The sequence below is a fragment of the Onychostoma macrolepis genome, chromosome 12, assembly GCF_012432095.1.
Source record: "Onychostoma macrolepis isolate SWU-2019 chromosome 12, ASM1243209v1, whole genome shotgun sequence".
Taxonomy (NCBI): Eukaryota; Metazoa; Chordata; class Actinopteri; order Cypriniformes; family Cyprinidae; genus Onychostoma; species Onychostoma macrolepis.
The window spans coordinates 23,924,779-23,951,122 of record NC_081166.1 but is presented as its reverse complement, the minus strand read 5'-3'; the positions used below and the strand labels follow the sequence as shown (position 1 = coordinate 23,951,122).

The window sequence follows — 26,344 nt, the reverse complement described above, 5'->3', positions numbered from 1 at the left end:
AAATGATCTTTTATAGTCATTGGATAATCAGTAGATATTTTTTGTAATCTGTGCATTTATGTTTTGTTGAATAATAATAGGTTTTACATATATTGTGGACACAGTAATTCATTTAGATATGTATAGTAACGAATGTTTATCATTTTAAAGCGAAAAGTTCAAGTGAAACCACTGGATTAGGTGCAAAATTGACACTAAATCCTAAAAGTATGTTTATTGCACACTGAACCTGTAGTCTTGATGCACAGCGCGGTCTCCGCCTCACCAGCAGGTGGCAGCACGGCGCTCAGCCGCTCGAGCGGACGCGGTGACGTAATCAGAGATTTCCGCTAAAAAGCGGTCGCGGAAATTTTTGAAATCTAACCGAAGTATCGACGGAAGAATATACTGGTCTAGTGAAATTGATTTCGTTACTAACGTAATAAGTAATTCATTCGTTATTCAACTGACACAAGTGAATGTATTTTGTAACATTTGTCACTTGTTTTTCTCTCGAGAGTTTTAAAGGTTGTTGTTGGCGTTTATTTCTTTGTGTGTTTGTGTTTATTGCTTATTTCGTTACTAACATAAGTAATTTATTCGTTATTCAATTATCATTATTGAATGTATTTTGTAACATTTGTCATTTGCTTTTGTCTCGAGAGTTTTAGATGGTTGTTGGCGTTTATTTCTGTTTGTGTTTATTGCTTATTTCGTTACTAACATAAGTAATTTATTCGTTATTCAATTATCATTATTGAATGTATTTTGTAACATTTGTAATTTGCTTTTGTCTCGAGTTTTGGATGGCTGTTGGCGTGTGTTTATTTTCCACACGTGTAAACAAGCTACACATTTATATTGCTAACATATTAGGCACATAGTACAATTACAGTATAGTTTAATTTAGAAAAATGTCTAGTATTTAATGAATGTTTTTTTTTGTTGTTGTTTTTTTTCACATTCATGCTATATAAGTTAATAGACAATAGTTAAAGCTCTCTTGAATCTTTAATGTTATAAATATAATAAGGTAATAATGTCATTTATCTGTCCTATATGTGAAGGGGGTGTTTATAAAGGTCAAAATGAGTCGGCGACCCAGCGGCAAATATCCTGAGATGCCCATGCGTGTGACAGACCGCAGGATGAGTCTGCTCAACGCCACCCCTCAAAAGTACAACCCATCTATTTTTTTCTATTATGTGACTTGAGAGTATTTTTGAGTACACATTGTGGTTTTGTGTGCCTAAAATGCTTTCAGCAGGATACATGTGTTATGTTACAATGTATATAACATATCGATTTTGATTTCATTACAGTAAGGAAAATGTATTTGGCAAGCTGAATATACCTAAACCTCATTCTACCACATCTGAGAGACGAACAAGCTTTTTTGGAAAGTGAGTCTGACAGTGAAAGTTAAACAAATGTTGCATGATCATGATTTTGTGATTTGTCATTGTAATACTCAATGATGCCATATAGCGTTTTCTTAAACCTTAATTAGTTAATCATGTAGTATGTCTTCACTTCTCTCTACCTCACCACAGAGGCCTTGGGCCAGGTGGCCAGAGGAACAGCATGTTTGGGGCTTACGGGGGCCCAGAGAAGATGAAGGACCCAAGACCCCTACATGACAAAGCTTTTGTCCAACAGTGTATCAAGCAGCTTTGTGAAGTATGATATTATGTGTACATTAAAAGAATATTGTAGGGTTCAGTACAGCACAAAAGTAATTTTAATTTGGCCTTTTTTTACTGGATGTGAATGGGTCAAATATAGCTTGAAATTTGAAAGCTTCAAATTTTATAGAAGCGCTTATCCACCTTATTCTTCAATGCGGAAGTAAGCCTATGGGCGAGACTTCCAGTTCATTAGCTGCTATAGGGAAATAACGAGAAGAGTAACAACGTGCAGTAAACGGTAAAACTGTTTGTACTATAAACCAGTGCTCATAATTAAGATAATACATGGAAAATAATAAGGGAAGATGCAATATCAAGCTGCCAAATTAGCTGTTTTGTACAGTTAAAAAATAGATGGACGCAGATGACACTGTAAGCCATTCCCATAAAAATGACGAATGGCCACTCTCACTCTTACAAGATGAATAAATTCTGTAAAAAAACAACAACAATTGACCAAAAAAACAATGACTAAAATTAACTAAAATATAAAAATAAAATATAATTCTAAATATTAACAAAAATTGTAATGGTGTATTAATGCTATTAAAATTTAAAGTTTCATAGGGCTTTCATCATAAATGGTTTTTTAAACATAGTAAGCATAAATTGCTCTGGTTATTTTCAGCTCTTAAATCTATAAATTTCATCAGAAAATTATTTTATTAGGCAGTCAAAAAACTATCCTGTAATCATGAGCAGCAAGAGAAAAAAATAAATTTAATTGGGCCAAAACCCTGGTTACAATGAGTATGTTTTCTCGTTATTTCTAGTTCCTGGCGGAGCAAGGCTTTCCAGGCAGCATCACCGTGAAGTCTCTGCAGTCTCCATCCACAAAAGAGTTTTTAAAGATATTCGAATTCATCTACGCTTTACTGGAACCATCTTTTCAGATGCCCACTGCCAAAGTGGAGGAGGAGATCCCAAGAATGCTCAAAGATCTGGGGTAATGACAATATGAAAGAATGAAGCACAACAATATTAATTCATTAGTGCAAGCTGTGTGAATCAGTTAAAATATAGTAGTCTGATGTCAAACAGTCTTTGATTAACCGTCCTTTAATCTGTCTCAATCACTAAGATATGGTTATGGTTTAATTTCAGATACCCGTTTGTGCTCTCAAAAAGCTCCATGTACTCCATTGGTGCTCCTCACACCTGGCCTCAGGCTCTTGGAGCTCTTATCTGGCTCATCGACACAGTCAAGGTGACTCTTCTCCAGACCTTTAACAGGGTTATGTGATCAATAATCTGAATAAAAAAACTTATGACATAAGGGAAACCTTTTAACTAATTATGACCAGTCAGTGTCACTTTCAGTATTGCTCATACTTGGGGTTAAGGGTTCCTTCAAATCCTTATCACACTGTCTACACGGGGTGAAACCGTTTGAGGCTCTCTACACTGGATGTGTCAAATTAAATGTTCATAAATGTACACTACTTCAAAAGTTGAGATTTTTGGTTTTGAGAAGTCACTTATGCTCACCAATGCTGCATTTATTTGATCGGGAATATAGTGTAAACAAAAACAGGAATACTGTGAAATCCTTTTCTTTCTTTTTTGTTAAAATTAGCAGCATTTATTTGAAATGCAAATATTTTGATACATTTAAAAATGTCTTTACTGTCACTTTTAAACAATTTAATGAGTCCTTGCTGAATAAAAGTATGAATTTAAAAAAAGGAGACTATTTTTAATGAAAGTGTATGTCAGAAATCAAACTGGCTTCCATTTACTGTCAGCTACTCATCCAGTGTAGACTGCATTGATTGATTAAAATGGGTTCTAACTGCTTTTGACATAGAGTGGGCTCTTTTGTCTTGGGCCAGTAAGCAACCAGTTACATGCAACAGGAAATGTTGTAGCATTGCCTGACATGTAGATTTGGTCTCTGCAGCTCTTCAGTGGTCCGAGAGAGCAGAACCTGCTGTTCTCTGACTTCTCAGATGAACGGTGTGATCTAGAAGAAGGGGCCGAGTACAACAAGGTATCTGAGACAAAAAGTCAGCGTTGACCGTTTCAGCAGTCATTTTGTATATTTTACTTCCCTGAACTGTAGACATCACGCATTTGCCAAATTTGTGTGTATGTGCTGTTAACTCTGTAGCTGTTGATGGAGTACTGCTCTGACGCCTACAACAAGTTCATGCAGGGAGCAGATACATTTGATGATGAGGATGACGACTATCTTAATAAACTAAGTAAGTCACGTTGCAGTGCGATGGTCAAAAACTGGGCTTTTTTGGATGGGGGATGGGGGACGGGACGGGACATTTTTTTTATTTTTTTGACCTTTTGAACAACTTCTTAAATTAAAGGGATAGTTCATTCAAAATTAAAACTGTCATCAATTGCTCACCCTCAAGTTGTTCCAAACCTGTATCTTGAGTTTCTTTCTTCTGCTGAACACAAAAATATTTTTAAGAATGTGGGTAACTAAACATTTGCTAGTAGCCATTGACTTCCATAGTATCAGGGAGAAAAAAATACTATAGAAGTCAGTCGGATCCAGCAGCTGTTTGTTACCAATATTCTTCAAAATATCATCTCCGCAGCAGAAGAAAGAAATTAATGCATGCCTGGGACAACTTGAGGGTGAGGAAATGATGGCAGAATTTTTGGGTGGACTAACCGTAAACACCTGTTATGTACCAAATTTGTAACTCAATTTATCCATGCATAATAATAATAATAATAATATTTATTATTTTTTTTAATAAGCTTTTTAAACTTGTAAAGTTTAATCAAGATGTTAAAAATAGACTTTGGTTCCTGTGGTGATGTATACAGGGCATCACCATTAATTTTGTCCACAAACTCTCTGCAAACTTGCTAATCTCGCTCCACTTTTGAGTGCTTCACCCACCCACGTCTCAAAATCCAATCAGCGACCGATGTGAAGACTGTATTACCCTGTAACTTTTCTTTTTTGATAATCTGTTACTCCCGGATGCATGTCACATTGCTTTTCTACAGCATTCCATGTGGTATAAACCTTGTATTTAGCAACTAAAACCAGAAAATAATAATGAAATTTACCTTTTACGTTTTTAATAACCCCAATCTTACAAAATAAATATTTTTATTACTAATGCAAAATACAATTTCATGGTTGATACATTTTCTGAATTCTCTCAGAGAAGCTGTACAATGTGGATGAGGCGCTGTTACAGTCCCAGCAGGAGAAACATGCAATGCTGATTGAGCATGTGGAGAGACTTGAAAAAGAGAGCCAAACTGTGAGTCTGTACATTTTTCCTTGTTATTTTTAATGAGGGTTACTACTTACCACATTCTACTAATTTTAAAATAATAGGATAAAATAATAAAGTCCGTCAACCCTGTGAATTACACACTCTGGGCTTCTCTCAGACACCAAATGCCAAAAATGTATAATATGATCCCAGGTATAACAAAGAAACGGATTCTGTATTGTGAGTACTAGGGTAGATGTGACATAGGACATTTAAGGTCTTACATATACAGAGAAAGGAGTTTACACTAATGTGGGGACTTTGTATATGTTGACAGGATCGTTTGGTAGGGAAGAGGACAGAGAAGATCAGATTACAGACTGATCTGCAGAAGCTGCAGAACTATCGCTGTACTCTGGAGGCTCATAAAACTGGACTGGAGAATAAAGCTGCTGGACTAGCTGAGGAGCTTGAGGCTGCTGGTGAGAGAGAGTACATGATGCAGATACAAATACCTTGAATTCAGTTGCTTAATTTCTGTTCTTTGTGCAGAGATGCAGCTGGAGAGTCTGAAGCAGGAGAAGACGAGGCTGCAGCACATCCTGGAGAATCAGAAGTTCACTCCAGCTGATATTGAGCGTATTAACAGAGAGAGGAATGAACTTCAGCAGGCCGTTCACAGCCTAAACCAGAGTCGAGAGGAAGCGGAGCAGCTGGTGTGGAACGAGGAGGTTAACCTGTCCAAAACCAAAGAGAAGGTCAGGGATTTACAGATGTCCCAGCCAGTTGATCTGAAGTCGCGTACTGTTTGAATAGTTTTCATAAGTACTGCCTTAGTGACAGTTTAAAAAAAAAAAAAGGTTCTATATATTACAAATGTGTGCAGTATGATTGAGATATGGACGTAGTACCTGAATGTCATGTGACATGTCGTTTACATTACCTTACTCTCATTCTAACTCCTTTCTGTGGCCTCTTTGGAAAATCCGAGATTGTTAATATAGCATAATGAGAAATTTACTAGCAATTTTTTAAAAGGCTGGTCATTTTTTGATCGCGAACACCTTAGGTAAATGATCTTCAGTGCAGCATAAGGGTTAAAAGAGGAAGATGCAATGCATCTGACATGTAAAGTAACCAACCAGTTTGTTTTTACTTGCAGTGTACATAAATCTGAAAAAGATGATAGATAAACCAGCAGAAACTATAACAGAAGAAATTAGTGGTTCAAGAAAACAAAGTAGAATCTCTTACAGTATCAAATAGAATGAATGACTTTCAAAGATTTGATGACAATTGCTTGGTTTCTATTAATAATTCTAAGGAGTTGCGTACAGCCAGCCAATCAGATTAGAGCTTGTTTTGTGTGTTTTCTGAGCTGAGTACATTATTCAGTCAGATCCATCTAGCTGTTAACATCCAGGCTAGCACATGTAAACATTAGAATTTTTCTCATTTTGTTGCAGGTGGAGTTGAAGGTTGTGGAATATAATAAACTGGGTCGTAAGCTGAAGCTCATCCCGCAGTCAGCAGAGAACGCCTGCGGTCATGACTTCGAGATCAGAACAGATTACAGCGCCACAACTATCACACAGTACAAGACACAGATACAGGTACCGTCGCTATAGCTGTCCATCAAAGAGGCTTCATTTTTGTAACGATTAAGGACTTTAATTATTCTTTTCTCTGACTTGTCTTACTCTGGTAGAACCCTCTGAAGAACATGATGGTAGATGTGGAGGATGAATACAGCAGACTCGCGAATGTGAAGTTGAGTTTGGAAGAGACCGTTGAACAGGTGTGAGACTTTTATTCAACCTCTTGCAATTGTCTTTGCAAGCATTAATGGTATTAAATTTGTGGATGGAACAGGAATCACACTCTTGCTTGAGCGCTGCAAGTCAAATGTAGCACAATTTCATGTTCTACAGTCCCACAGTTTCAGAGCAGTTTGCAATATTCCACTCATTTTTGCCAAACAATTATGAATTATAAGAGTGTTTAATTTATGGTGTTCAGATTGTAACATTCACCATTCCAACTGTTTATTAGGTGAAGTCCAACATCTTTGAAAAGGAGAATGACATCAAGCATCTAAAGGAACAGATTCGCAGAGTCGACCAACAGCTTGAGCATGACATGCAGGTACAATGCATTAGCATTTCTGATTTTTAAACCTGCTAAAAATATATCAGCTTGTATGTTCCTTGAATTCATGGGCTTTTTTATTGACGCATTTGAAATTGTCACTCAGCACATGTGATTGAATTAGTTATGCTGTGTGTAGGAAATGGCACAAGAGGAGGAGAAGTGGGCAGCTGAGGTGGTCTCTGCTGAAACTCACAAGAAGCGTTTGGAAAAGAACATGATGCAGGGATGCGAGGAAGCCGAGGAGGAGCTCAAAGCTGCCCAACAACAGTGAGTATCCACTTCATTCTTCTAAATGCGCCACCTGTTCATCTTATTTTACATGAATCTGAACTTCTCCATCAGATATCACGTAGTCGTGCAGGAGACTAATGAGGAGAACCGCATGGTGTCCAAGAATCTGACTGATGTCCTCAATTCCGCCGCAAACCACCTGTGTGCAGTTGAAGTATGTGATGGTTTTGCTCGCAATTACCAGAAACATCTTGACTTTATATGTGCTACTTGAGCTGGAAGATTTTGAACACTGAGATCTATCGACACTGCCTGCGACTTTTATTAGTAACGTTTATTTAAATGTAGCCTTGCTACACTTTCTGATTTAAAGCAGACAATGTGACTTGTAGACAAAATGACTAACAAATTATTCTTTACATAACCTCCCATTCTTTATTGTCTGAAATCCACTTTTATACTGGTGTAGAATTTACCTGTAAACAAAAACCTCTTTCTTTTTTAGAAACACTGCAATGAGCAGCTAAAACGGTCTGGTAAGCTGAAGGAAGTCGTTCATGAAGATGAGGCTGACATGAAACGGCTGTTGGATATGGTGGAAAACTTCATGAAGAAAGTGAACAACGTTTAACACCTTATAGCTTGAATTTGTAAATAGTTTTACTGTTTGTCAGATTCTGGCCATAATATCGGAGTAGACATTGTCTTTGGCGACAGAATCATACTTTGTATATTTATCCTGTATTTACAAGTTTGTTTACCAAAAATAAATGTTTTGGAAGATTGCTGATCAAAATGTGATGTTTATTGTAACAGTCTGCTTATCTTACATAGATTGGTATGGTATCAGACTATATTAAAATGGCATTAGTTTTACTTCCTCTTTGTGAAATAAATTTAAAAATAATTTTGACTTGTATTTGCTGGAAAAATTTAGACAGCAAGTTAATGATTAAACACAAGGACTCTTACTATATACCAAACCAAAATCAGATATAATTGTCCTTGTGAAATTATGCGTTTGTGAAAAGGCACGTGTTGTATTTGTTGTACATTTCTCTAGAATCTATAATTGTATAACAAATTTTCCCTCCCAGTTAGTTGGATACCATATGCCACATTGCAGTGCATTTAGCTTGTCTTTGCTGTCCATGTGGACCAGAGACAATACTATACTGTAGGGCTGTTACCAATCAAATGAAAGCAGTATCAACAAAATCCATGCTTGCACTGCAGAAGTGGCATTAAAATGTATTTACATGCACTGTTTTGTGTGGATGTGGGGCATTATGTCATTTCTGAAACCATTGTCTTTAATGATTCCAAACTCCGTCATTAATCCTATAATCCTGTCATCTATTCTTGGAAGATTTGTTAGTCTTCACCTCACTCAGCTCCTGAATGGCAAAGATTGAGATATAATGTCATCTTAAATGCCATTACGGGGTGCATCTAAAAACTGATATTAAACCCCGTTTTGTGAGTCCATGACTTGTAATTTTTAGTAAAACTCCTGTTTTTATAGAGCTGATACACATTAAATTCGTTAGAAGTAAAGAGTATTCTTATACAGTTACTTACAGACTCTACCCTCCCTTATGACAGCACAGCTAAATATTGCAAACTGTGACATATAATAAATTGTAAAATCCTCCTTTTGGATTAAAATGTATTTATATTCAATATGTACTTATTTCCTAGATGATAAATGGACTAAGTATATAATAAAATACAATACAGTGTAGCACATACTACAGTTTGAAAGTCTAGTTTTAGTTGCATATTTTTCTGGTCAGTAAGTGTTTATTTATTTTTATACTGTATACAGCAAATGTATACACATTTTCACAAATGATTTATCAGATTATCTGGCAACCCTACCTACCGAAAGGCGGAACTGAAATTCCCCGCTCAGAGTTTCTGCTGGAAGAATTGAAGGAACGGACGCAGAGGAACATCATGGAGGGAGATTTGAGTTGTTTCATATAGCAGCGACTCCGACGCATTTCTTGAGAATTATCAGTACAGCCTCTCAATGGAGCTCGATGAAGACATCCAGACAACGCAAAGAGGGTTTCACTGCAACCTCTGCGTCGTTAATATACCCAACAGTAAGTTGCGCTAACACAAGTGAGACAAACCTCCTATAATACAAGAATTATATATAAAAAAGTACTTGCGTTTACATTTTAGGGCATTTTTCGCCAGAAAGTAGTTTTGTAACATATTCCATGGTAACACCACGGCATTTTATTTCCTATAATGAAGTCTTATAAATACTATGAGTGTTTTTAGATAACAATTTATGAGCATGGTGTAACTTACACCAAAGTACGGTGACATAATCCTCTCATAACGTCTCTGTACCCGTTTTTTGTAATTTGCTTAATGTACTCAACTCAAGTGTTTCTGTTCAGAGCCAAGCCTGGAAGACCATGTTAAAGGAAAGAAACACCAACATCTCCTTCGGCTCAGAGCTCAGCGTAAAGCACAGGAGCAGAACAGCGTGTTTGTGAGCGGCTTTAAACCAGACACGTCTCAAACTGATCTGAAGGAGTATTTCGCACAGTTTGGGCCGGTGTCAGATGTGATCATGGACAAGCAGAAGGTTCGTATACACACTGTATTTACTCTGTGCTATAGTTCTCCTGTGGTAATAATTTAATCATTGTCTTGCTTACATCTGCATTTGAGAACATGAGTAACATTTGCCAACCCTATGTTAATATTAATCCTGAGTTAAAGGGATAGTTCACCCAAAAATGAAAATTCTGTCATTATTTACTCACCCTCAAGTAGTTCCAAACCTGTATGAATGTCTTTGTTCTGCTGAACACAAAGGAAGATAATCTGAAGAATGTGGGAAACGGAGCAGTTCTGGGGCACCATTGACTTCCATAGTATTATTTTTTTTTCCTGCTACGGAAGTCAATGGCGCCCCAAAACAGCCTGGTTACAAACTTTCTTCAAAATATCTTATTTTGTGTTCGGCAGAACAAGGACATTCATACAGGTTTGGAACTACTTGAGGGTGAGTAAATGATGACAGAATTTTCATTTTTGGGTGAACTATCCCTTTAAGTAACATTAACATAGGGTTTATTGGAGTAAAAGGAGATGTAATGTGAGATTTGTTGTTCTTTTGTAGGGTGTCTATGCTATAGTTGAGTTCTCCGAGCCACAGAACGCTCAGGCAGCTCTGGCACAACTACAGCATCAGCTCAATGGACTGAAACTCCGTGTCAAGCCCAGAGAGAGGAAAGATTTTAAACTGGCCAGCAGGGGGAAACACGACTCCAAGACCCACCAGATCAGCCTGGACAAACTCAACTACGAGCTCTGCAAGACTTCATCCGTAAGAGAGCGTTTCACATCCAGGCAGCACAAAGAAACGTGTGTTTGCTTTATTAGAAGCGTTTTCAAATTTAGTTTTAAATGTTCTTTTTGTGTGTAAAAGGTAAATGAGCAGATGCTGAAGGTGGTGGAGAGTTTCGAGTTGAAAGACAATGAGAAGAAAGGGAGAGATCTTCTAGTTCAGCTGCTACAGGAAGTCTTCACAGAGTTCTTTCCAGGTTCTCTCTCAACTAAAACATTAACCAGACAAGACAAGAGTGCTTAAAATAAATATTCACCCTGTCTATTTTCTAAATGCATGTTATAGAACTTCCAATTCACCTGTCCATTTGTTTCTTTTTTGCAAAAATGAAATCCAGTCAACAGCTTATGCATAGAACCAAATCCGGCCCTACATTTGAGAGAGAGATTTGTTGCTATGTCTGTTTCACCACAATTTTAGTCAGTGCAGAAGAGTGCAACAGTAACTACACATTTTTTCTGCAGCATTGGTTTTTAATATTTTTTCCTGGTTATTTTCTCGTGGTTTTAAAAAAGATTCTTCAAAAAGCCCTTGTGTTATGTGTTACAGATTGCCAAATTGTGCCCTTTGGATCCTCTGTGAACTCTTTTGGGATTCACTCCTGTGACCTTGATCTGTTCCTCGACCTTGAGAACACCAAAGGTTTTCAAGCTTGTGCCAAGTCCTCTGAAGCGGTGTGTTAGCAGCCCTAACACTGGGCAAAGTAATCAAGCTATTTACTTCTGTCAATCTGTAAAATCTCAAAAACTGCCCATTTTTAGCAGACAGGAGAGAATCAGTCTGAGGATTGCCGTTCTGAAGACTCCATTTTGTCCGACATTGACCTGTCCACTGCCACTCCTGCTGAAGTCTTAGAGCTGGTTGCAGTCATTTTGAAGAAGTGCGTTCCAGGCGTGCACAAAGTCCAGACGCTCAGCACTGCCCGACTTCCTGTGGTCAAGTTCAGTCATCGAGAGCTCAACCTCCACGGTGACATCACCATCAACAACAGGTTGAAAACAGCTGTTTTTGGCCACTTAGTGGAGTATAGCACCCCATTAGATAATCTGTTTATAATAATCTTTTCCTTTCTGCACCAGATTGGCAGTAAGAAACACTCGATTTCTGCAGTTGTGTTCGGGCATCGACTCCAGACTGCGACCCTTAGTCTACACCATCCGTTTATGGGCCAAGCAGAAACAATTAGCGGGTAATAAAGTTGTGCATGACAATTAATTGAGAACATCAGATAAAAAAAACAAAAACAACAACAACTAGATTTTTAGTGTTTTACCACATATGAGTGCATATATTTAGGGCTGCTAAGTTTTTTTTATCAGCATATTAATAGTTTATAATGCAAAAAAAATTATTCTTGACTGTAAAGTGATACGTGACTATAGTACAGTAATAAATCATCATATATACATCATATATAATGTTATCAGAAATGCAGAACCACCATGATGTATGCTTTGAACTGTATTTTTACAATTTAAGTAATTTATATTATTTATTTTACAGAGTTGTTTCAGACTCGATCTAGGCGGTAAAAATGTATCAAAATACAAACATTTTAATGGTGTAATACCAAGCTTTGCTTGTTTTTGGCAAAATGTAACTTAACTCAAAATATTCTTTTGATTTTGGGGTAATATGTATGACCTGGACATTTCTTGACAGTTTTGGTGCAATTCACATGTACAGTTTTCTCAGGTTAACCTTATACATTTTTATATTATAGGGAACCTGTCTGGCCCTGGACCGTTGTTGAACAATTACGCTCTTACACTGCTGGTGATCTTCTACCTTCAGAATCGAGACCCTCCTGTGCTTCCCTCTGTGAACCAGCTAAAGAACATGGCCTGTGCGTTAACCAGGACTGCTCTTCATTTAACTTCCTTAATCATTTGTTTTTCTGTATTTTATGACTTTTTATTAAAGACGTATTAGATGCAGATGTAGCAGGATGTCAGACTAAACCGTATATGTCATGAGAGCCTGAAGATGCATATTAATAATGGTTTTTGTTTGTGCAGGTGAGGAAGAAGAGTGTATTATTGAGGAATGGGATTGTACATTTCCTAGTCAGCCATTTATTGTACCGCCCAGCAAAAACACTGAAGATCTCTGTAAGTATAACATATGCTTTACATTATCAGTTAACATGTTTACATTCACTTTCTTAAACTGGTTACCAGTTAACTGCATAGCTCATTAATTGCTTCAGCATTTTTACCAAATTTCATCTGGCATATAAATCCTTAACTGCCTTTGTCAGTTTATAGACCTTAGTGCAGGTGCATAATTTTCAAAACCCGCAACTTTCAACAATGTTTTATGGAACAACAGAACACACTGTACTTCTGTCCCTCACATCCTTGACGTTTAATTTGTCAATAAATTAATAATACATTTGTCAATAAAATAGATATGACACTACCCTGACTAAGGTTTATTGAAGTGCACATCTGACTATATATTCACATCCAGCAAGAATTGTGTTTCACGATAGAGGAGACGATAAACTGTACACTGTGTTCTCATGCAGCAGATGGAGAAGTTCTACAGTCAAAAACTCAACGCTGCACCTCTAGAAAACGCAAATATTGTAGAATGCATGTTCATGCAAATGTTTTGATTTTTGGAATACTTTTTAGTGGTTTAACATCGCAACTTGCACAACTAATAGATGGAATACTCAGTTAGATAATCTTTGTTTTGATGTCACAGATGTTTTTTTTTTTAACCCGTAGTTATCAGCCTACTGATGTGCATGTAAACATGCTCAGTATCTCATTTGCTTTTTTTACAAACCCTAGTGTGCTCCCTACCTAGATATTATCATAGGTGTCCTCTAACACAAAGGCTGTAACAAACAGCAGGCAGCAGCAAAATTTAGTTTCCTTAGTGAAGTTTCCTTATTTCCTCTGGCTTTGCCCTTTTGCCTTTTGTCTAAATGGTAATATATAATTTATCTACTCAAATATAGATAAATATATGGTCACATTTTATTTTAAGGTACAGTTCTCGCTATTAACAAACCTTTAACTGACTTTTGCCTCAATATCTTAATTGGCTGCTTATAAATATTTAGTAAGTAGTTAAGTTTAGGTATTGGGTAGGATTAGGGATGAAGAATATAGTCATGCGAAATGTATGCTTTATAATCAGATTTTAAAATGCATCTCTTTTGTAAAGGTGATTGTTGATTAAACATTTTATTGTACTTGTATTTATAAATATTGTACATCCCCATTGCGTACTACCAAGTGGAAGTTGTTTTTGAGTGCTCAAATCACTTTAATGTGCTGCTCTTCATACAGACATCAGTAGACTGTGCCTATGATGTAAATTATATCACATGCTGTCTGCTAGACATGGACAGTTTAATCGTGTTATTCTCCCTGTAACTCTCCCCATCTCACTTCCTTCAGGCACTTTGCTTTCTGGATTCTTCACTTTCTACTCAAAGTTTGATTTCTCTGCATCAATGGTGTCTCTGCGCGATGGCCATGTACTGCCCATTACAGATTTCCTTCAAAGTGATGAGGAAGCTGTAAACACCTCAGAGGCCTCTGGTCCCAAACCAAAGCGTTCCTCTGCCCCCAAACTGGGGCCTATGAATGTCCTGGATCCATTTGAGCTAAACCACAATGTGGCAGGGAACCTTAATGAAAGAACACAAAAGAACTTTAAGCGAGAATGCTGTGAGGCTGAAAAGTACTGCCGCAGTTTGCAGTATCAGCAAAAATCAACCAAGGGCAAATTCTGGGGTCTTGTGCGGCTCTTTGTGCTGCCGTCCGAAGCTGGACCCCGTTCACATGTCGACCCTGAGAAGATTATGGAGGTCAGCATCCCATTCAAAGCAGCAGTTCTCCCAGAACCCTTGCGTGCCCAACTGGCATTGGCCGGGAAGGGTTTTAGGGGTCTTTGGTTTGTAAAGGTCTGCTCTGCTGTGCACATGGTGTTTCATGAAGTTTTAAAATGTTCACCTTTAGCGGAAACTCAAACTACAGCTGTTTGTCAAAATCTGGACAAAGCAGACAGAGATGGAAATGAAATGGAGGTTAATAATAACCAAAGTGTAGAAGATTCTGGTCTACAAGCCAAAGGTGAAACTGGTAAGAAGAGACCCCTTACAGTGGAGGAGGAGGGTCCGTCGACCTCCACTGTTATACAAGCTAAAAAACCGAAGCTAGATGCTGATTTGGAGCACCCAGAGCCGGTCCACTGGATTTGGAGTCAAAGTAACCGCGTTTGGGCAGGCCGCCGGAAAGTGCGAAGAGATCTCTTGAAGACTAGCGATGAAACCTCCAAACCTGAAGGAGGCTGCGTTGACATTGAGAGCAGGGTCACTCAGAGCATTGTGGAAAAAGAGGAGAAACTGCAAAATTCGTTGGAATTCGAAGTGCATGCTGAAGTTGTCGGCGGGAATGAAAGCACCGAGGTTGTCCTCCGTTTTCACCCCAGCCATGATACCGCAGGCGTCTTTCAAGACTTCTTTCATTTTCTGGAGTCCTTTCTGCCCAAGATGGCAGAAACGATTCTAGGGAGGGCGGGATCATAATATTTTTTTTTTTCTTTTGTTCAAAATTTAATTTGTGTGAAATCTATATAAACTACAACTTTTAGAGCTCAGAGGTTTACCCTTCTGAGGAAAAAAAAAAATGTTTTGAGAATACAACGTTATATTTTGTTTATAGAATGGTCTGAGTTAAAATTTATTTCCTGTATGAGTTGTTTTTGTAAAAATAAAAAAATAAATTCCCCCAATGTTTTTGGCACGTTTGCCTCTCCATAATGTAAATATAATGAATGTGAAAGCTCATATTAAAGTTTGAACAGAAACTTTGAACCATCAACAGCTGGGCTTTGGCTTTCTTTATTTTCTTTTTTCTCTTTTTTACGGATAGTTATGATTTTTGAATGTGTGTGTGTGTATATATATATATATATATATATATATATTTTTTTTTTTTTTTTTTTTTGTTTAATACTCCAAATACTGGCCATAACCTACAGTTGCTTTTATAAACTATAGACATGTATCTTGGTGGAACAATTTTATACATTTGTTATAAATTGTATAAATTTACTTGGAAGTGAATTAAGGTTCTACTAAAACTTGATCTCCATATAAATACTGTGTATCATAAAGCTGATATGACAGTTATTATATCACAATGGTTAGTTAGTGTGGTATCTACCTAACCTATTTAATACTATAATTAAGCAATGTTATCAATTATTCTTCTTGGTACAATGAACAGGAATAAAGACCTAAATTAGAGCCAATTAAGGGCCATTGATCAGTAAATGATTGACAGTTGGTTTACAAAAAGCTGACATTTCTTTGATATTCATTTTGCTTGCACATTCGGCGTTCCTCTGAAACCTTCCACCTTCCCCAGCTCCACCTCTATAGATCTGCTACAGGGTCATTTTATATGCTATTGGTGCAGCAGCAGTATGTCGTAAATACTCACAGCAGCGTATCGCCGTATGCATTGACAGAAGCAAGTTCCTGTACTCGCTTTGCAGCAGCAGCGTAGCAGATCTATTCTGCCAAGACCAAATACATTAACATAGTCATATCCATTACTATACTAAAATCTTCAGAGTTGTCATGATAGAACTGATTTGATGATATCCAAAAAGGTCATTTCCTGGATGAATAACTTAATTACTAAATACTAGCAGGGTAGACAGTGACATGGAGGACACAGAAAATATATAAACGCAGGTTTTGATTGAAGCTTTTATTTTATTTTTTTAAATGAAAAGGAACACTTAATAAATTACCAATTGTTCATGTTAGAATTGGCATAAAATGCTTTCTTAGCAGTGATAGTGTGATGCAAGATAAGAAAAATGGGTTACACTTTATAGTACAATTATACATTTAAGTACTGAGTATTAATTAACTACATGTACTTACTATATGGTTAGGATAAGGGATTAGGGTTACTTGCATGTAATTATGCATAATTTATTGTTATTATAATAGTAATTTAACATTACATGTGTAACAAGGACACCTTAAAATAAAGCGTTACTGAAAAATGTTGCTAATATGATTTCAATCTTACAAACCCGATTCCAAAAAAGTTGGGACACTGTACAAATTGTGAATAAAAACAGAATGCAATGATGTGTAAGTTTCAAATTTCAATATTTTATTCAGAATACAACATAGATGACATAAAATGTTTAAACTGAGAAAAACTGAAAAATAAGTTGATTTTAAATTTCATGGCATCAACACATCTCAAAAAGTTGGGACAAGGCCATGTTTACCACTGTGTGGCATCCCCTCTTCTTTTTATAACAATCTGCAAACGTCTGGGGACTGAGGAGACAAGTTGCTCAAGTTTAGGAATAGGAATGTTGTCCCATTCTTGTCTAATACCGGCTTCTAGTTGCTCAACTGTCTTAGGTCTTTGTCGCATCTTCCTCTTTATGATGTGCCAAATGTTTTCTATGGGTGAAAGATCTGGACTGCAGGCTGGCCATTTCAGTACCCGGATCCTTCTTCTACGCAGCCATGGTGTTGTAATTGATGCAGTATGTGGTCTGGCATTGTCATGTTGGAAAATGCAAGGTCTTCCCTGAAAGAGACGACGTCTGGATGGGAGCATATGTTGTTCTAGAACTTGGATATACCTTTCAGCATTGACGGTGCCTTTCCAGATGTGTAATCTGCCCATGCCACACGCACTCATGCAACCCCATACTATCAGAGATGCAGGCTTCTGAACGGAGCGCTGATAACAACTTGGGTTGTCCTTGTCCTCTTTAGTCCGGATGACATGGCGTCCTAGTTTTCCAAAAAGAACTTCAAATTTTGATTCGTCTGACCACAGAACAGTTTTCCACTTTGCCACAGTCCATTTTAAATGAGCCTTGTCCCAGAGAAAACGCCTGCGCTTCTGGATCATGTTTAGATATGGCTTCTTTTTTGACCTATAGAGTTTTAGCCGGCAACGGCAAATGGCACGGTGGATTGTGTTCACCGACAATGTTTTCTGGAAGTATTCCTGAGCCCATGTTGTGATTTCCATTACAGTAGCATTCCTGTATGTGATGCAGTGCCGTCTAAGGGCCGAAGATCATCCAGTATGGTTTTCCGGCCTTGACCCTTACGCACAGAGATTGTTCCAGATTCTCTGAATGTTTGGATGATATTATGCACTGTAGATGAAGATAACTTCAAACTCTTTGCAATTTTTCTCAGAGAAACTCCTTTCTGATATTGCTCCACTATTTTTCGCCGCAGCATTGGGGGAATTGGTGATCCTCTTCCCATCTTGACTTCTGAGAGACACTGCCACTCTGAGAGGCTCTTTTTATACTCAATCATGTTGCCAATTGACCTAATAAGTTGCAAATTGGTCCTCCAGCTGTTCCTTATATGTACATTTAACTTTTCCGGCCTCTTATTGCTACCTGTCCCAATTTTTTTGGAATGTGTAGCTCTCATGAAATCCAAAATGAGCCAATATTTGGCATGACATTTCAAAATGTCTCACTTTCAACATTTGATATGTTACCTACAGTATATTCTATTGTGAATAATAATCTAAAATCTAAGTTTATGAGATTTGTAAATTATTGCATTCCGTTTTTATTCACAATTTGTACAGTGTCCCAACTTTTTTGGAATCAGGTTTGTAAAACAAATGTGAGTTTAATATTCTTTCAGTATAAGACATGATGGTGACATGAAAACGTACATGTATGGTATAACAGAAATGACTCACCTGTTGAAAAATCAATAACACACCTCATGTGGCCTTTCCCCTTAATTACTTTTTGCAGCTTGCTTTCCATGTTAATATTCATGTCCTGTTCTACCCATCAGTCTGCTGCATATGGTGGACATTATGGCCGTAAGATACGCTTAGAATGGAAGAGCTGTGAGTGCTCTGGAATGAGAATTCAGAGGCGTGTGCAGAGATAAATGACTGTAATTACACAATGAGGCATGCTGCTTCATTACAGCTGCTGTATATGACACTGGAGGATTAGTCACAAATGAACAGCACACATCTTGCCTTATTTTATGCAATCTGATGTGCATGCAAAAGTAATTAAGACAGATCAAATGGAGGAGGTAATAAGACTTACATGAGCAGTTTTTTTTTTTCATTCCTATTATTGGAAAAGAGTTTGTGGGAAATTTAGGAGAGATTCACAAGAATTTGCTGGTATTGAGTGTATGTGTGCATTCTGCTTTTATAAGTTGCATTACAGATGACGTCATGAGTGAAAGGCTGGCTTTAGTTGCTGCATCAGTGTTTTAAATTAACAGATTAAGATTTATGGCGTATAGACTATATACACACCCTGTATCTCTTTAGACATTAATGCTTGTGTGTAGCATCCTGCACAAGTATTTATTGTACCTGTGATATAAAATATATTTAAAGTCATTTAAAATACTGAGTGTTTAATCTTTTTTGTGTAGTCTTTTTTGAGACACTTTGATTGTCATGACAATTTTTCTGGTTTATAAAAAATAAATTATAAATTACAAATAAATATATTACGTTAAGAGTTGATTTGTATGCTAAATAAACCCTAAAGATTGACAAAACCTTGTAATGATTTATAAATAAAGCAAATAAAAATTACATTCAATGTCATTTTGAGCAGCACATTGATAAATTTGAAATTAATTTGTTAATAGAATATTTCATAGGCAGTGAATCATGATATAATGAATTGATTTGGACCTGTTTAATTATACAGTGGGGCAAAAGGTATTTAGTCAGCCACCAATTGTGCAAGTTCTCTCACTTAAAAAGATGAGAGAGGCCTGTAATTTTCATCATAGGTGTACCTCAACTATGAGAGACAAAATGAGAAAAAAAATCCAGAAAATCACATTGTAGGATTTTTAAAGAATTAATTGGTAAATTCCTCGGTAAAATAAGTATTTGTTCATCTACAAAACAAGCAAGATTTCTGGCTCTCACAGACCTGTAACTTCTTCTTTAAGAGGCTCCTCTGTCCTCCACTCGTTACCTGTATTAATGGCATCTGTTTGAACTCGTTATCAGTATAAAAGACACCTGTCCACAACCTCAAACAGTCCAACTCCAAACTCCACAATGGCCAAGACCAAAGAGCTGTCAAAGGACACCAGAAACAAAATTGTAGACCTGCACCAGGCTGGGAAGACTGAATCTGCAATAGGTAAGCAGCTTGGTGCGAAGAAATCAACTGCGGGAGCAATTATTAGAAAATGGAAGACATACAAGACCACTGATAATCTCCCTCGATCTGGGGCTCCACGCAAGATCTTACCCCGTGGGGTCAAAATGATCACAAGAACTGTGAGCAAAAATCCCAGAACCACACGGGGGGACCTAGTGAATGACCTGCAGAGAGCTGGGACCAAAGTAACAAAGGCTACCATCAGTAACACACTGCGCCGCCAGGGACTCAAATCCTGCAGTGCCAGACGTGTCCCCCTGCTTAAGCCAGTACATGTCCGGGCCTTTCTGAAGTTTGCTAGAGAGCATTTGGATGATCCAGAAGAGGATTGGGAGAATGTCATATGGTCAGATGAAACCAAAATAGAACTTTTTGGTAAAAACTCAACTTGTCGTGTTTGGAGGAGAAAGAATGCTGAGTTGCATCCAAAGAACACCATACCTACTGTGAAGCATGGGGGTGGAAACATCATGCTTTGGGGCTATTTTTCTGCAAAGGGACCAGGACGACTGATCCGTGTAAACGAAAGAATGAATGGGGCCATGCATCGTGAGATTTTGAGTGAAAACCTCCTTCCATCAGCAAGGGCATTGAAGATGAAACGTGGCTGGGTCTTTCAGCATGACAATGATCCCAAACACACCGCCCGGGCAACGAAGGAGTGTCTTCGTAAGAAGCATTTCAAGGTCCTGGAGTGGCCTAACCAGTCTCCAGATCTCAACCCCATCGAAAATCTTTGGAGGGAGTTGAAAGTCTGTGTTGCCCAGCGACAGCCCCAAAACATTACTGCTCTAGAGGAGATCTGCATGGAGGAATGGGCCAAAATACCAGCAACAGTGTGTGAAGACTTACAGAAAATATTTGACCTCTGTCATTGCCAACAAAGGGTATATAACAAAGTATTGAGATGAAATTTTGTTATTGACCAAATACTTATTTTCCACCATAATTTGCAAATAAATTCTTTAAAAATCCTACAATGTGATTTTCTGGAATTTTATTTCTCATTTTGTCTCTCATAGTTGAGTTATACCTATGATGAATATTACAGGCCTCTCATCTTTTTAAGTGAGAGAACTTGCACAATTGGTGGCTGACTAAATACTTTTACTTTTTTTAAATACCCACTGTATTTAGTTGCATAGGATATGTGTTAGCATTTTAAATAAGTATTAATGAGACTGAAATTTTAAAGATTTAATCTCTCACATCTACGATGATCAAATTGGGGCGATCAAATTTTTCTACATTAATTCTTTATTTTTTTAAGTAACTTGTCAGGATACTTTGATGCATAAAAACGTCTCAGGTTTATTCATAGTAAAATAAATTGTCTTTTAGAAATATTCTTGTTACTGGTTATGTATGTAATTTTGCTTAAAAAAGAGAAAACAGGAAGAGAATATGAAAATTTAGTCTCAAACATTTTCTTATGCCAAAACTTACGTACAACACCTAGTGAGATTACTTTTATGGAAACCTAAAAGTTTTCCAACAAGACTTAAGTACAATGACAGTCTTTACGTATTTTAATGTTGAATAGTGGAGACATTTCTTTCTCATAATTATTTAATGGCAAGAACTTATTGATCCTGGACCAGTCACAAAAACACATTTAACCTGTAAATCTTTAACGACACACGAGCTGGTATTTATTTGAAGGTCTACTCTCTTGGGAAATTAGTTGAGTTGTGTTGTATCGTGAGTCATAAGGGGTTGTATCACTTATAGTATGCAGTTGAGCCCGTAGACAACAGATTTGTTGTTAACTGTTGTTTATCTACCAGTGGGAGCATTAAGAAATGTCATGTCAATAAAACAGCTACGCAATAGTGAGCATTTGGAAGTGTGAAGAGGACATTTATTTACCATTTTACTGCGAGTAAAATTTAATTTACCCCAAAAAAAAAAAAAAAAAAAAAAAAATATATATATATATATATATATATATATATATACGGTATATATTCCTATGAAAGTCCTTATTTATCCTCATTATATTTTATAAATAATGTAATTAATAAAAAAAATAATTTAATTGTACCTATTGTTTTATTTAAAACTTTTATTTACAGTAAAATGTATTTTAACTCTCTATGTATTTTATTCTGAAGAAAAAAAAAAAGTCAAAATCTGTCTTTGTCTCTGCACTTTCTGTTCAACCTGTTAGGGACAATATTTCCACCTTTGAAAAAAAATGGTTCTAACAAAGGTTAGTTTCTCTGTTTACATGTATATTGGCCTTGTCAAGCTCAAATAGCTCTGTTATTGCAAAAAATGTAAATAAATAAACATAGACCATTATTAGACATAATAATAAAAAAATAAAGTTAAAATTATATTACAAAAACACTTTCTTATTTTCTGGGCACTCTTTGAAATTCCAAATGTACTGTGAAAATGTTGCATTTTAGTGTTAGAATTAAGGTTAATAACTATAAATAATTATTTGATAGGCTGTAACCACATTTTAAATTATTAAAAATATTTTAAAACTCAGTCCCTGGAAAAACACATTTGTGACTCTGGACCACAAAACCAATCTTAAGTCGCTGGGGTATATTTGTAGCAATAGCCAAAAATACATTGTATGGTCAAAATTATCCATTTTTCTTTTACGCCAAAAATCATTAGGATATTAAGTAAAGATCATGTTCCATGAAGAAATTTTGTAAATTTCTTACCGTAAATGTATTAAAACTTAATTTTTGATTAGTATTATGCATTGCTAAGAACTTCATTTGGACAACTTTAAAGGCGATTTTCTCAATATTTAGATTTTTTTGCACCCTCAGATTCCAGATTTTCAAATAGTTGTATATCGACCAAATATTGTCTGATCCTAACAAACCATACATCAATGGAAAGCTTATTTATTCAGCTTTCAGCTTTTTTCACTGCTAATCTAAATATTTGAATGGATGTGTCCTATATTGCGGTCCCTTGATGGTGGTTACGGCCTTTGTAGTGTAGAAGTTTAGAGTTCAGCACTAACCCTTTCAAAAGAAATTATAATAAAACTTCCTGAGAATGGGAAGTTCTATAATTGGAACTTTAATAAAGAGGAATTCAAGTCAGTGCAGGACTAAAATACTTCTAATGGGTTTATAAAGTTCCATCATTAAAACAGTATCAATTTTCACTATGGCCTTCATCATTTTAGCATGTTTAGCAGCCTGTATTACAACATGGCCTCTCACTGAAGTCTATGTAAAGTTTCACATATCTGAAATGTCCATTAAAATCATTCAAAGCACCGGCTGGAAATGTTCCCACTCTCTCTAATGTCTTATTCTTAGACATTATGCTATCAGTCAGTCTTATAGTTTGTGTCTCTCAGGTCGTCTCTCTGAACTGAATCAGCTCATGCAAACATGCTAGGCTGCTACCAAAGCACTCTGCTCACATTAGCGAGGCCATAACGCATGATAAGACTGATAATAATTCCATGTTTTCCTCTGATTCCCTGTAACATTATCCCTGAGACAGGAGGACAGCCATAAATGCAGGAAGTTTCAGGATTTTGTGCATGTAAGTGGAAGACACACGGTAGCGAAGTTAAAACAATGAACTACTGCACCTTTTCATAAATGGTCATAAATGGCTTTTTACTGTAGAGTTCTTCTCTTCGGCTCCTTTCTGTCTGAGAGATAGCAGTGAAGCTCTTTTGCCTCTGTCTGTTTGCCATGTGTCTTTTGTGTTTGCTATAGGCTTCTCACACAAACATAGCCTTAGCCAAACATGGCTTAATACATGTTCACTTGACAAAGATTTTAACACAGCTGAGCATTTACCATCAATATGTTTTTAACTGATAGACTCATTTGTATTGATTTTACACAAGTGCGTTGTAAATTTTACAGAGAAGGTAAAGGTTTGAACACACTTGACACTTCACCGAATTTATGTTTCCCATAAGCATTCGAAAGACACACACACACACACACACACACACACACACGTATATATATGTATATTCATTCATTCCCTCTTTAAAATATGCATGTGACCCTGGACCACAAAACCAGTCTTAAGTCGCTGGGGTATATTTATAACAATAGCCAAAAATACATAGTATGGGTCAAAATTATCGATTTTTCTTTTATGCCAAAAATCATTAGGATATTAAGTAAAGATCATGTTCCATGAAGATATTTTGTAAATTTCTTACCGTAAATGTATCAAAACTTAATTTTTGTTTAGTAATATGCATTGCTAAGAACTTCATTTGGACAACTTTAAAGGCGTTTTTCTCAATATTTAGATTTTTTTGCACCCTCAGATTCCAGATTTTCAAATAGTTGTATCTCAGCCAAATATTGTCCGATCCTAACAAACCATGCATCAATGGAAAGCTTATTTATTCAGCTTTCAGATGATGTATAAATCTCAATAAAAAAAAATTGACACTTAAGACTGGTTTTGTCGTCCAGGGTCACATATTAGTTCCATACAACTGTGACAATGTTGCAATTTTGTGATTGAAATAGGGGTAATAATTTAAAAATAAGCACCTAAAAACAGATTTGTTCATAATGCGAATATTGGTGTGGTCGTGTCTTATATTGTGATCTCTCAGTGGTTATTATGCCCCTGGTAGTTTGGATCTAACATGGGAAAATATCGTTTTCAGTAGTAACATTTTTAAAAGAAATGACAATAAAACTCTTGCCACATCCTCAGAAAGGAATCTATTATACAATACTAATTTCAACATTTTGCATTTTTTCACATATCAAATAATTTTTGCTTCATCACAGCTTGTCATTTTCCCTTAAAAAGCACCAATTAGACATATGGTGTAAACTGTGTTTGATTGCACAGATACTATTTAAACTAAACTGAGCTAGACAATGACATCTCTGAATTCAATAATGAAATGCCTTTAACTGAAAATTGAAAATTGAGTGTTTAATCTTATCATTATACATTACTGACACTCTATCCTCCAATTTGATACTGTTAAGTGCTTTGACACAATCTGTATTGTAAAAGCGCTATATAAATAAAGGTGACATGAATATGTAATTAAACTGTTTCATTAAAATTAGACATATGTTTCATTTTATGTTTTAAAGACAAAAGATTCAGTCACAGCAAAAGGAAAAGATGTAACTCACACTCTATATTATGGTCTACTTATGAATAATGTAAATAATAAAGCAATAAACAAACTGCCATATGAGACATTTTACTTAATGTTGTTTTCCTGTTCTAATCTGTTTATTCTGTGTACCACTCCTCTTCCCCAAATACAGTTTTATGAGTCTTCATATAATTTCGTTTTACACCTAGTGGAATTATTACGCGCAATCCCACTAAAACCTAAAATCAATTCAATTACATGCTCCATAGTAAAAAGGTGTTCCTGTTATTGATCAGAAAATAGAACACCATACATTTTCATATGAAAGTATCTACATTCGACATGCAGAGCCCTCTCTGATTGAGATGAGCCGAACTTCTCTCTCATCCGCACGACAATAACTGCGTCACAGGACATTATTCACTGTTTGGTATTTGTAGAGTTATCATAGCGTAAACACCCTTCCAATGAGTTTGTGCTTGTATTATCTGCCGTGGCTTTCTCAGTGTTTATTCAGACTGATAAGCTGAAGTGTGAGCATCAGTATCTACTGTGTGTTGTTTCTCCTCATTGACTTTTATGGTTGCACAGGTTGAGCGACTGCAGCCACAGAGACAATCCTAAATATTTTACTACAGAAGCCTCAGTAAATGTTCCTGTAAACTGTATGCGTAATATAAACAGAGAAATGAGCGATTTGTACCAACGGATGAGTTCTTACACATAACTCATCTGCTGGTACATATTTATATTTGATAAAGAAAATGTCCACAAGAAAAACAGCAATGTGCAGAAGACCACTGACATTTATGCAATTTGCAGTCTATTATGCCTTTTATTTGCGGCCAGGATTTATACTTTAATCTATTCTTGCATTTATGGGAGCTAAAAGAAAAATTGTCCATGTGCCTTTAAATACAACTATACAACCTGATTTCACAGGAAAATGTAACTGTTTTATGAGGTGGCATTTTCATATGATTCTATTTGATGGGAATTGTGCAAAAATATGATTTTAGGACAAAAAAGTAAGCATGAATTCAGCAAAATGTTAATTAGTTATGCTAACTATTGTATTGAACTATTATTCCACCTGCTACATGAATATGTTGGAGAACGATCTAATATCTAATAAGTTAGAAGACTGATTACTCAGTTGTTGAGTGAAGAATAGAGTTATTAGTAGACTTAATTAATTCAAGAATTAAGGAGGTTGGAGATTTAACAAAAAATAGCAATTTTAGCTGCTGTTCATGAAGAATGCACATGCATATGTATATGATAATTAAATGATGTTTTTTCGTAGGCCAAAACCTGGAGAGGAGTAAGCATTTTAGCACTTCTTTAGTTGCATTGTCCTCAAGTCAATGTTTTTTTTTGTTTTTTTTATTCAACTGAAATAAGGTACATATCTTCACATTTTATTCTATGGTAT

At 36.3% G+C, this 26,344-nt stretch overlaps 2 protein-coding genes across 5 annotated transcripts; both read left to right on the top strand.

Annotated features, from left to right (window-relative positions):
• Positions 1-281: 281 nt before the first annotated feature.
• ndc80 (NDC80 kinetochore complex component) lies at positions 282-8,057 on the top strand. 3 transcript variants are annotated; one of them, XM_058792665.1, is made up of 17 exons: positions 282-418; positions 1,047-1,156; positions 1,302-1,382; positions 1,533-1,659; positions 2,441-2,613; positions 2,772-2,874; positions 3,568-3,657; positions 3,778-3,871; positions 4,809-4,909; positions 5,202-5,346; positions 5,417-5,622; positions 6,331-6,477; positions 6,573-6,662; positions 6,917-7,009; positions 7,152-7,282; positions 7,358-7,460; positions 7,752-8,057. In XM_058792665.1, the coding sequence occupies exons 2-17, from the start codon at positions 1,068-1,070 to the stop codon at positions 7,875-7,877; spliced, it is 1,899 nt and encodes a 632-aa protein (XP_058648648.1). In that variant the 5' UTR covers positions 282-418; positions 1,047-1,067; the 3' UTR covers positions 7,878-8,057. The 3 variants fall into 3 exon arrangements, with proteins under 3 accessions (XP_058648648.1, XP_058648649.1, XP_058648647.1); XM_058792666.1 differs by having other exon boundaries at positions 331-425; XM_058792664.1 differs by having other exon boundaries at positions 351-507.
• Positions 8,058-9,151: 1,094 nt separating this feature from the next.
• Positions 9,152-15,468, top strand: tut1 (terminal uridylyl transferase 1, U6 snRNA-specific). 2 transcript variants are annotated; one of them, XM_058794597.1, is made up of 10 exons: positions 9,152-9,357; positions 9,664-9,854; positions 10,395-10,601; positions 10,704-10,818; positions 11,172-11,296; positions 11,387-11,613; positions 11,702-11,811; positions 12,346-12,468; positions 12,641-12,733; positions 14,039-15,468. In XM_058794597.1, exons 1-10 carry the CDS (start codon positions 9,282-9,284, stop codon positions 15,169-15,171), a joined length of 2,400 nt encoding a protein of 799 aa, XP_058650580.1. In that variant the 5' UTR covers positions 9,152-9,281; the 3' UTR covers positions 15,172-15,468. The 2 variants fall into 2 exon arrangements, with proteins under 2 accessions (XP_058650580.1, XP_058650579.1); XM_058794596.1 differs by having other exon boundaries at positions 11,384-11,613.
• Positions 15,469-26,344: the final 10,876 nt, after the last annotated feature.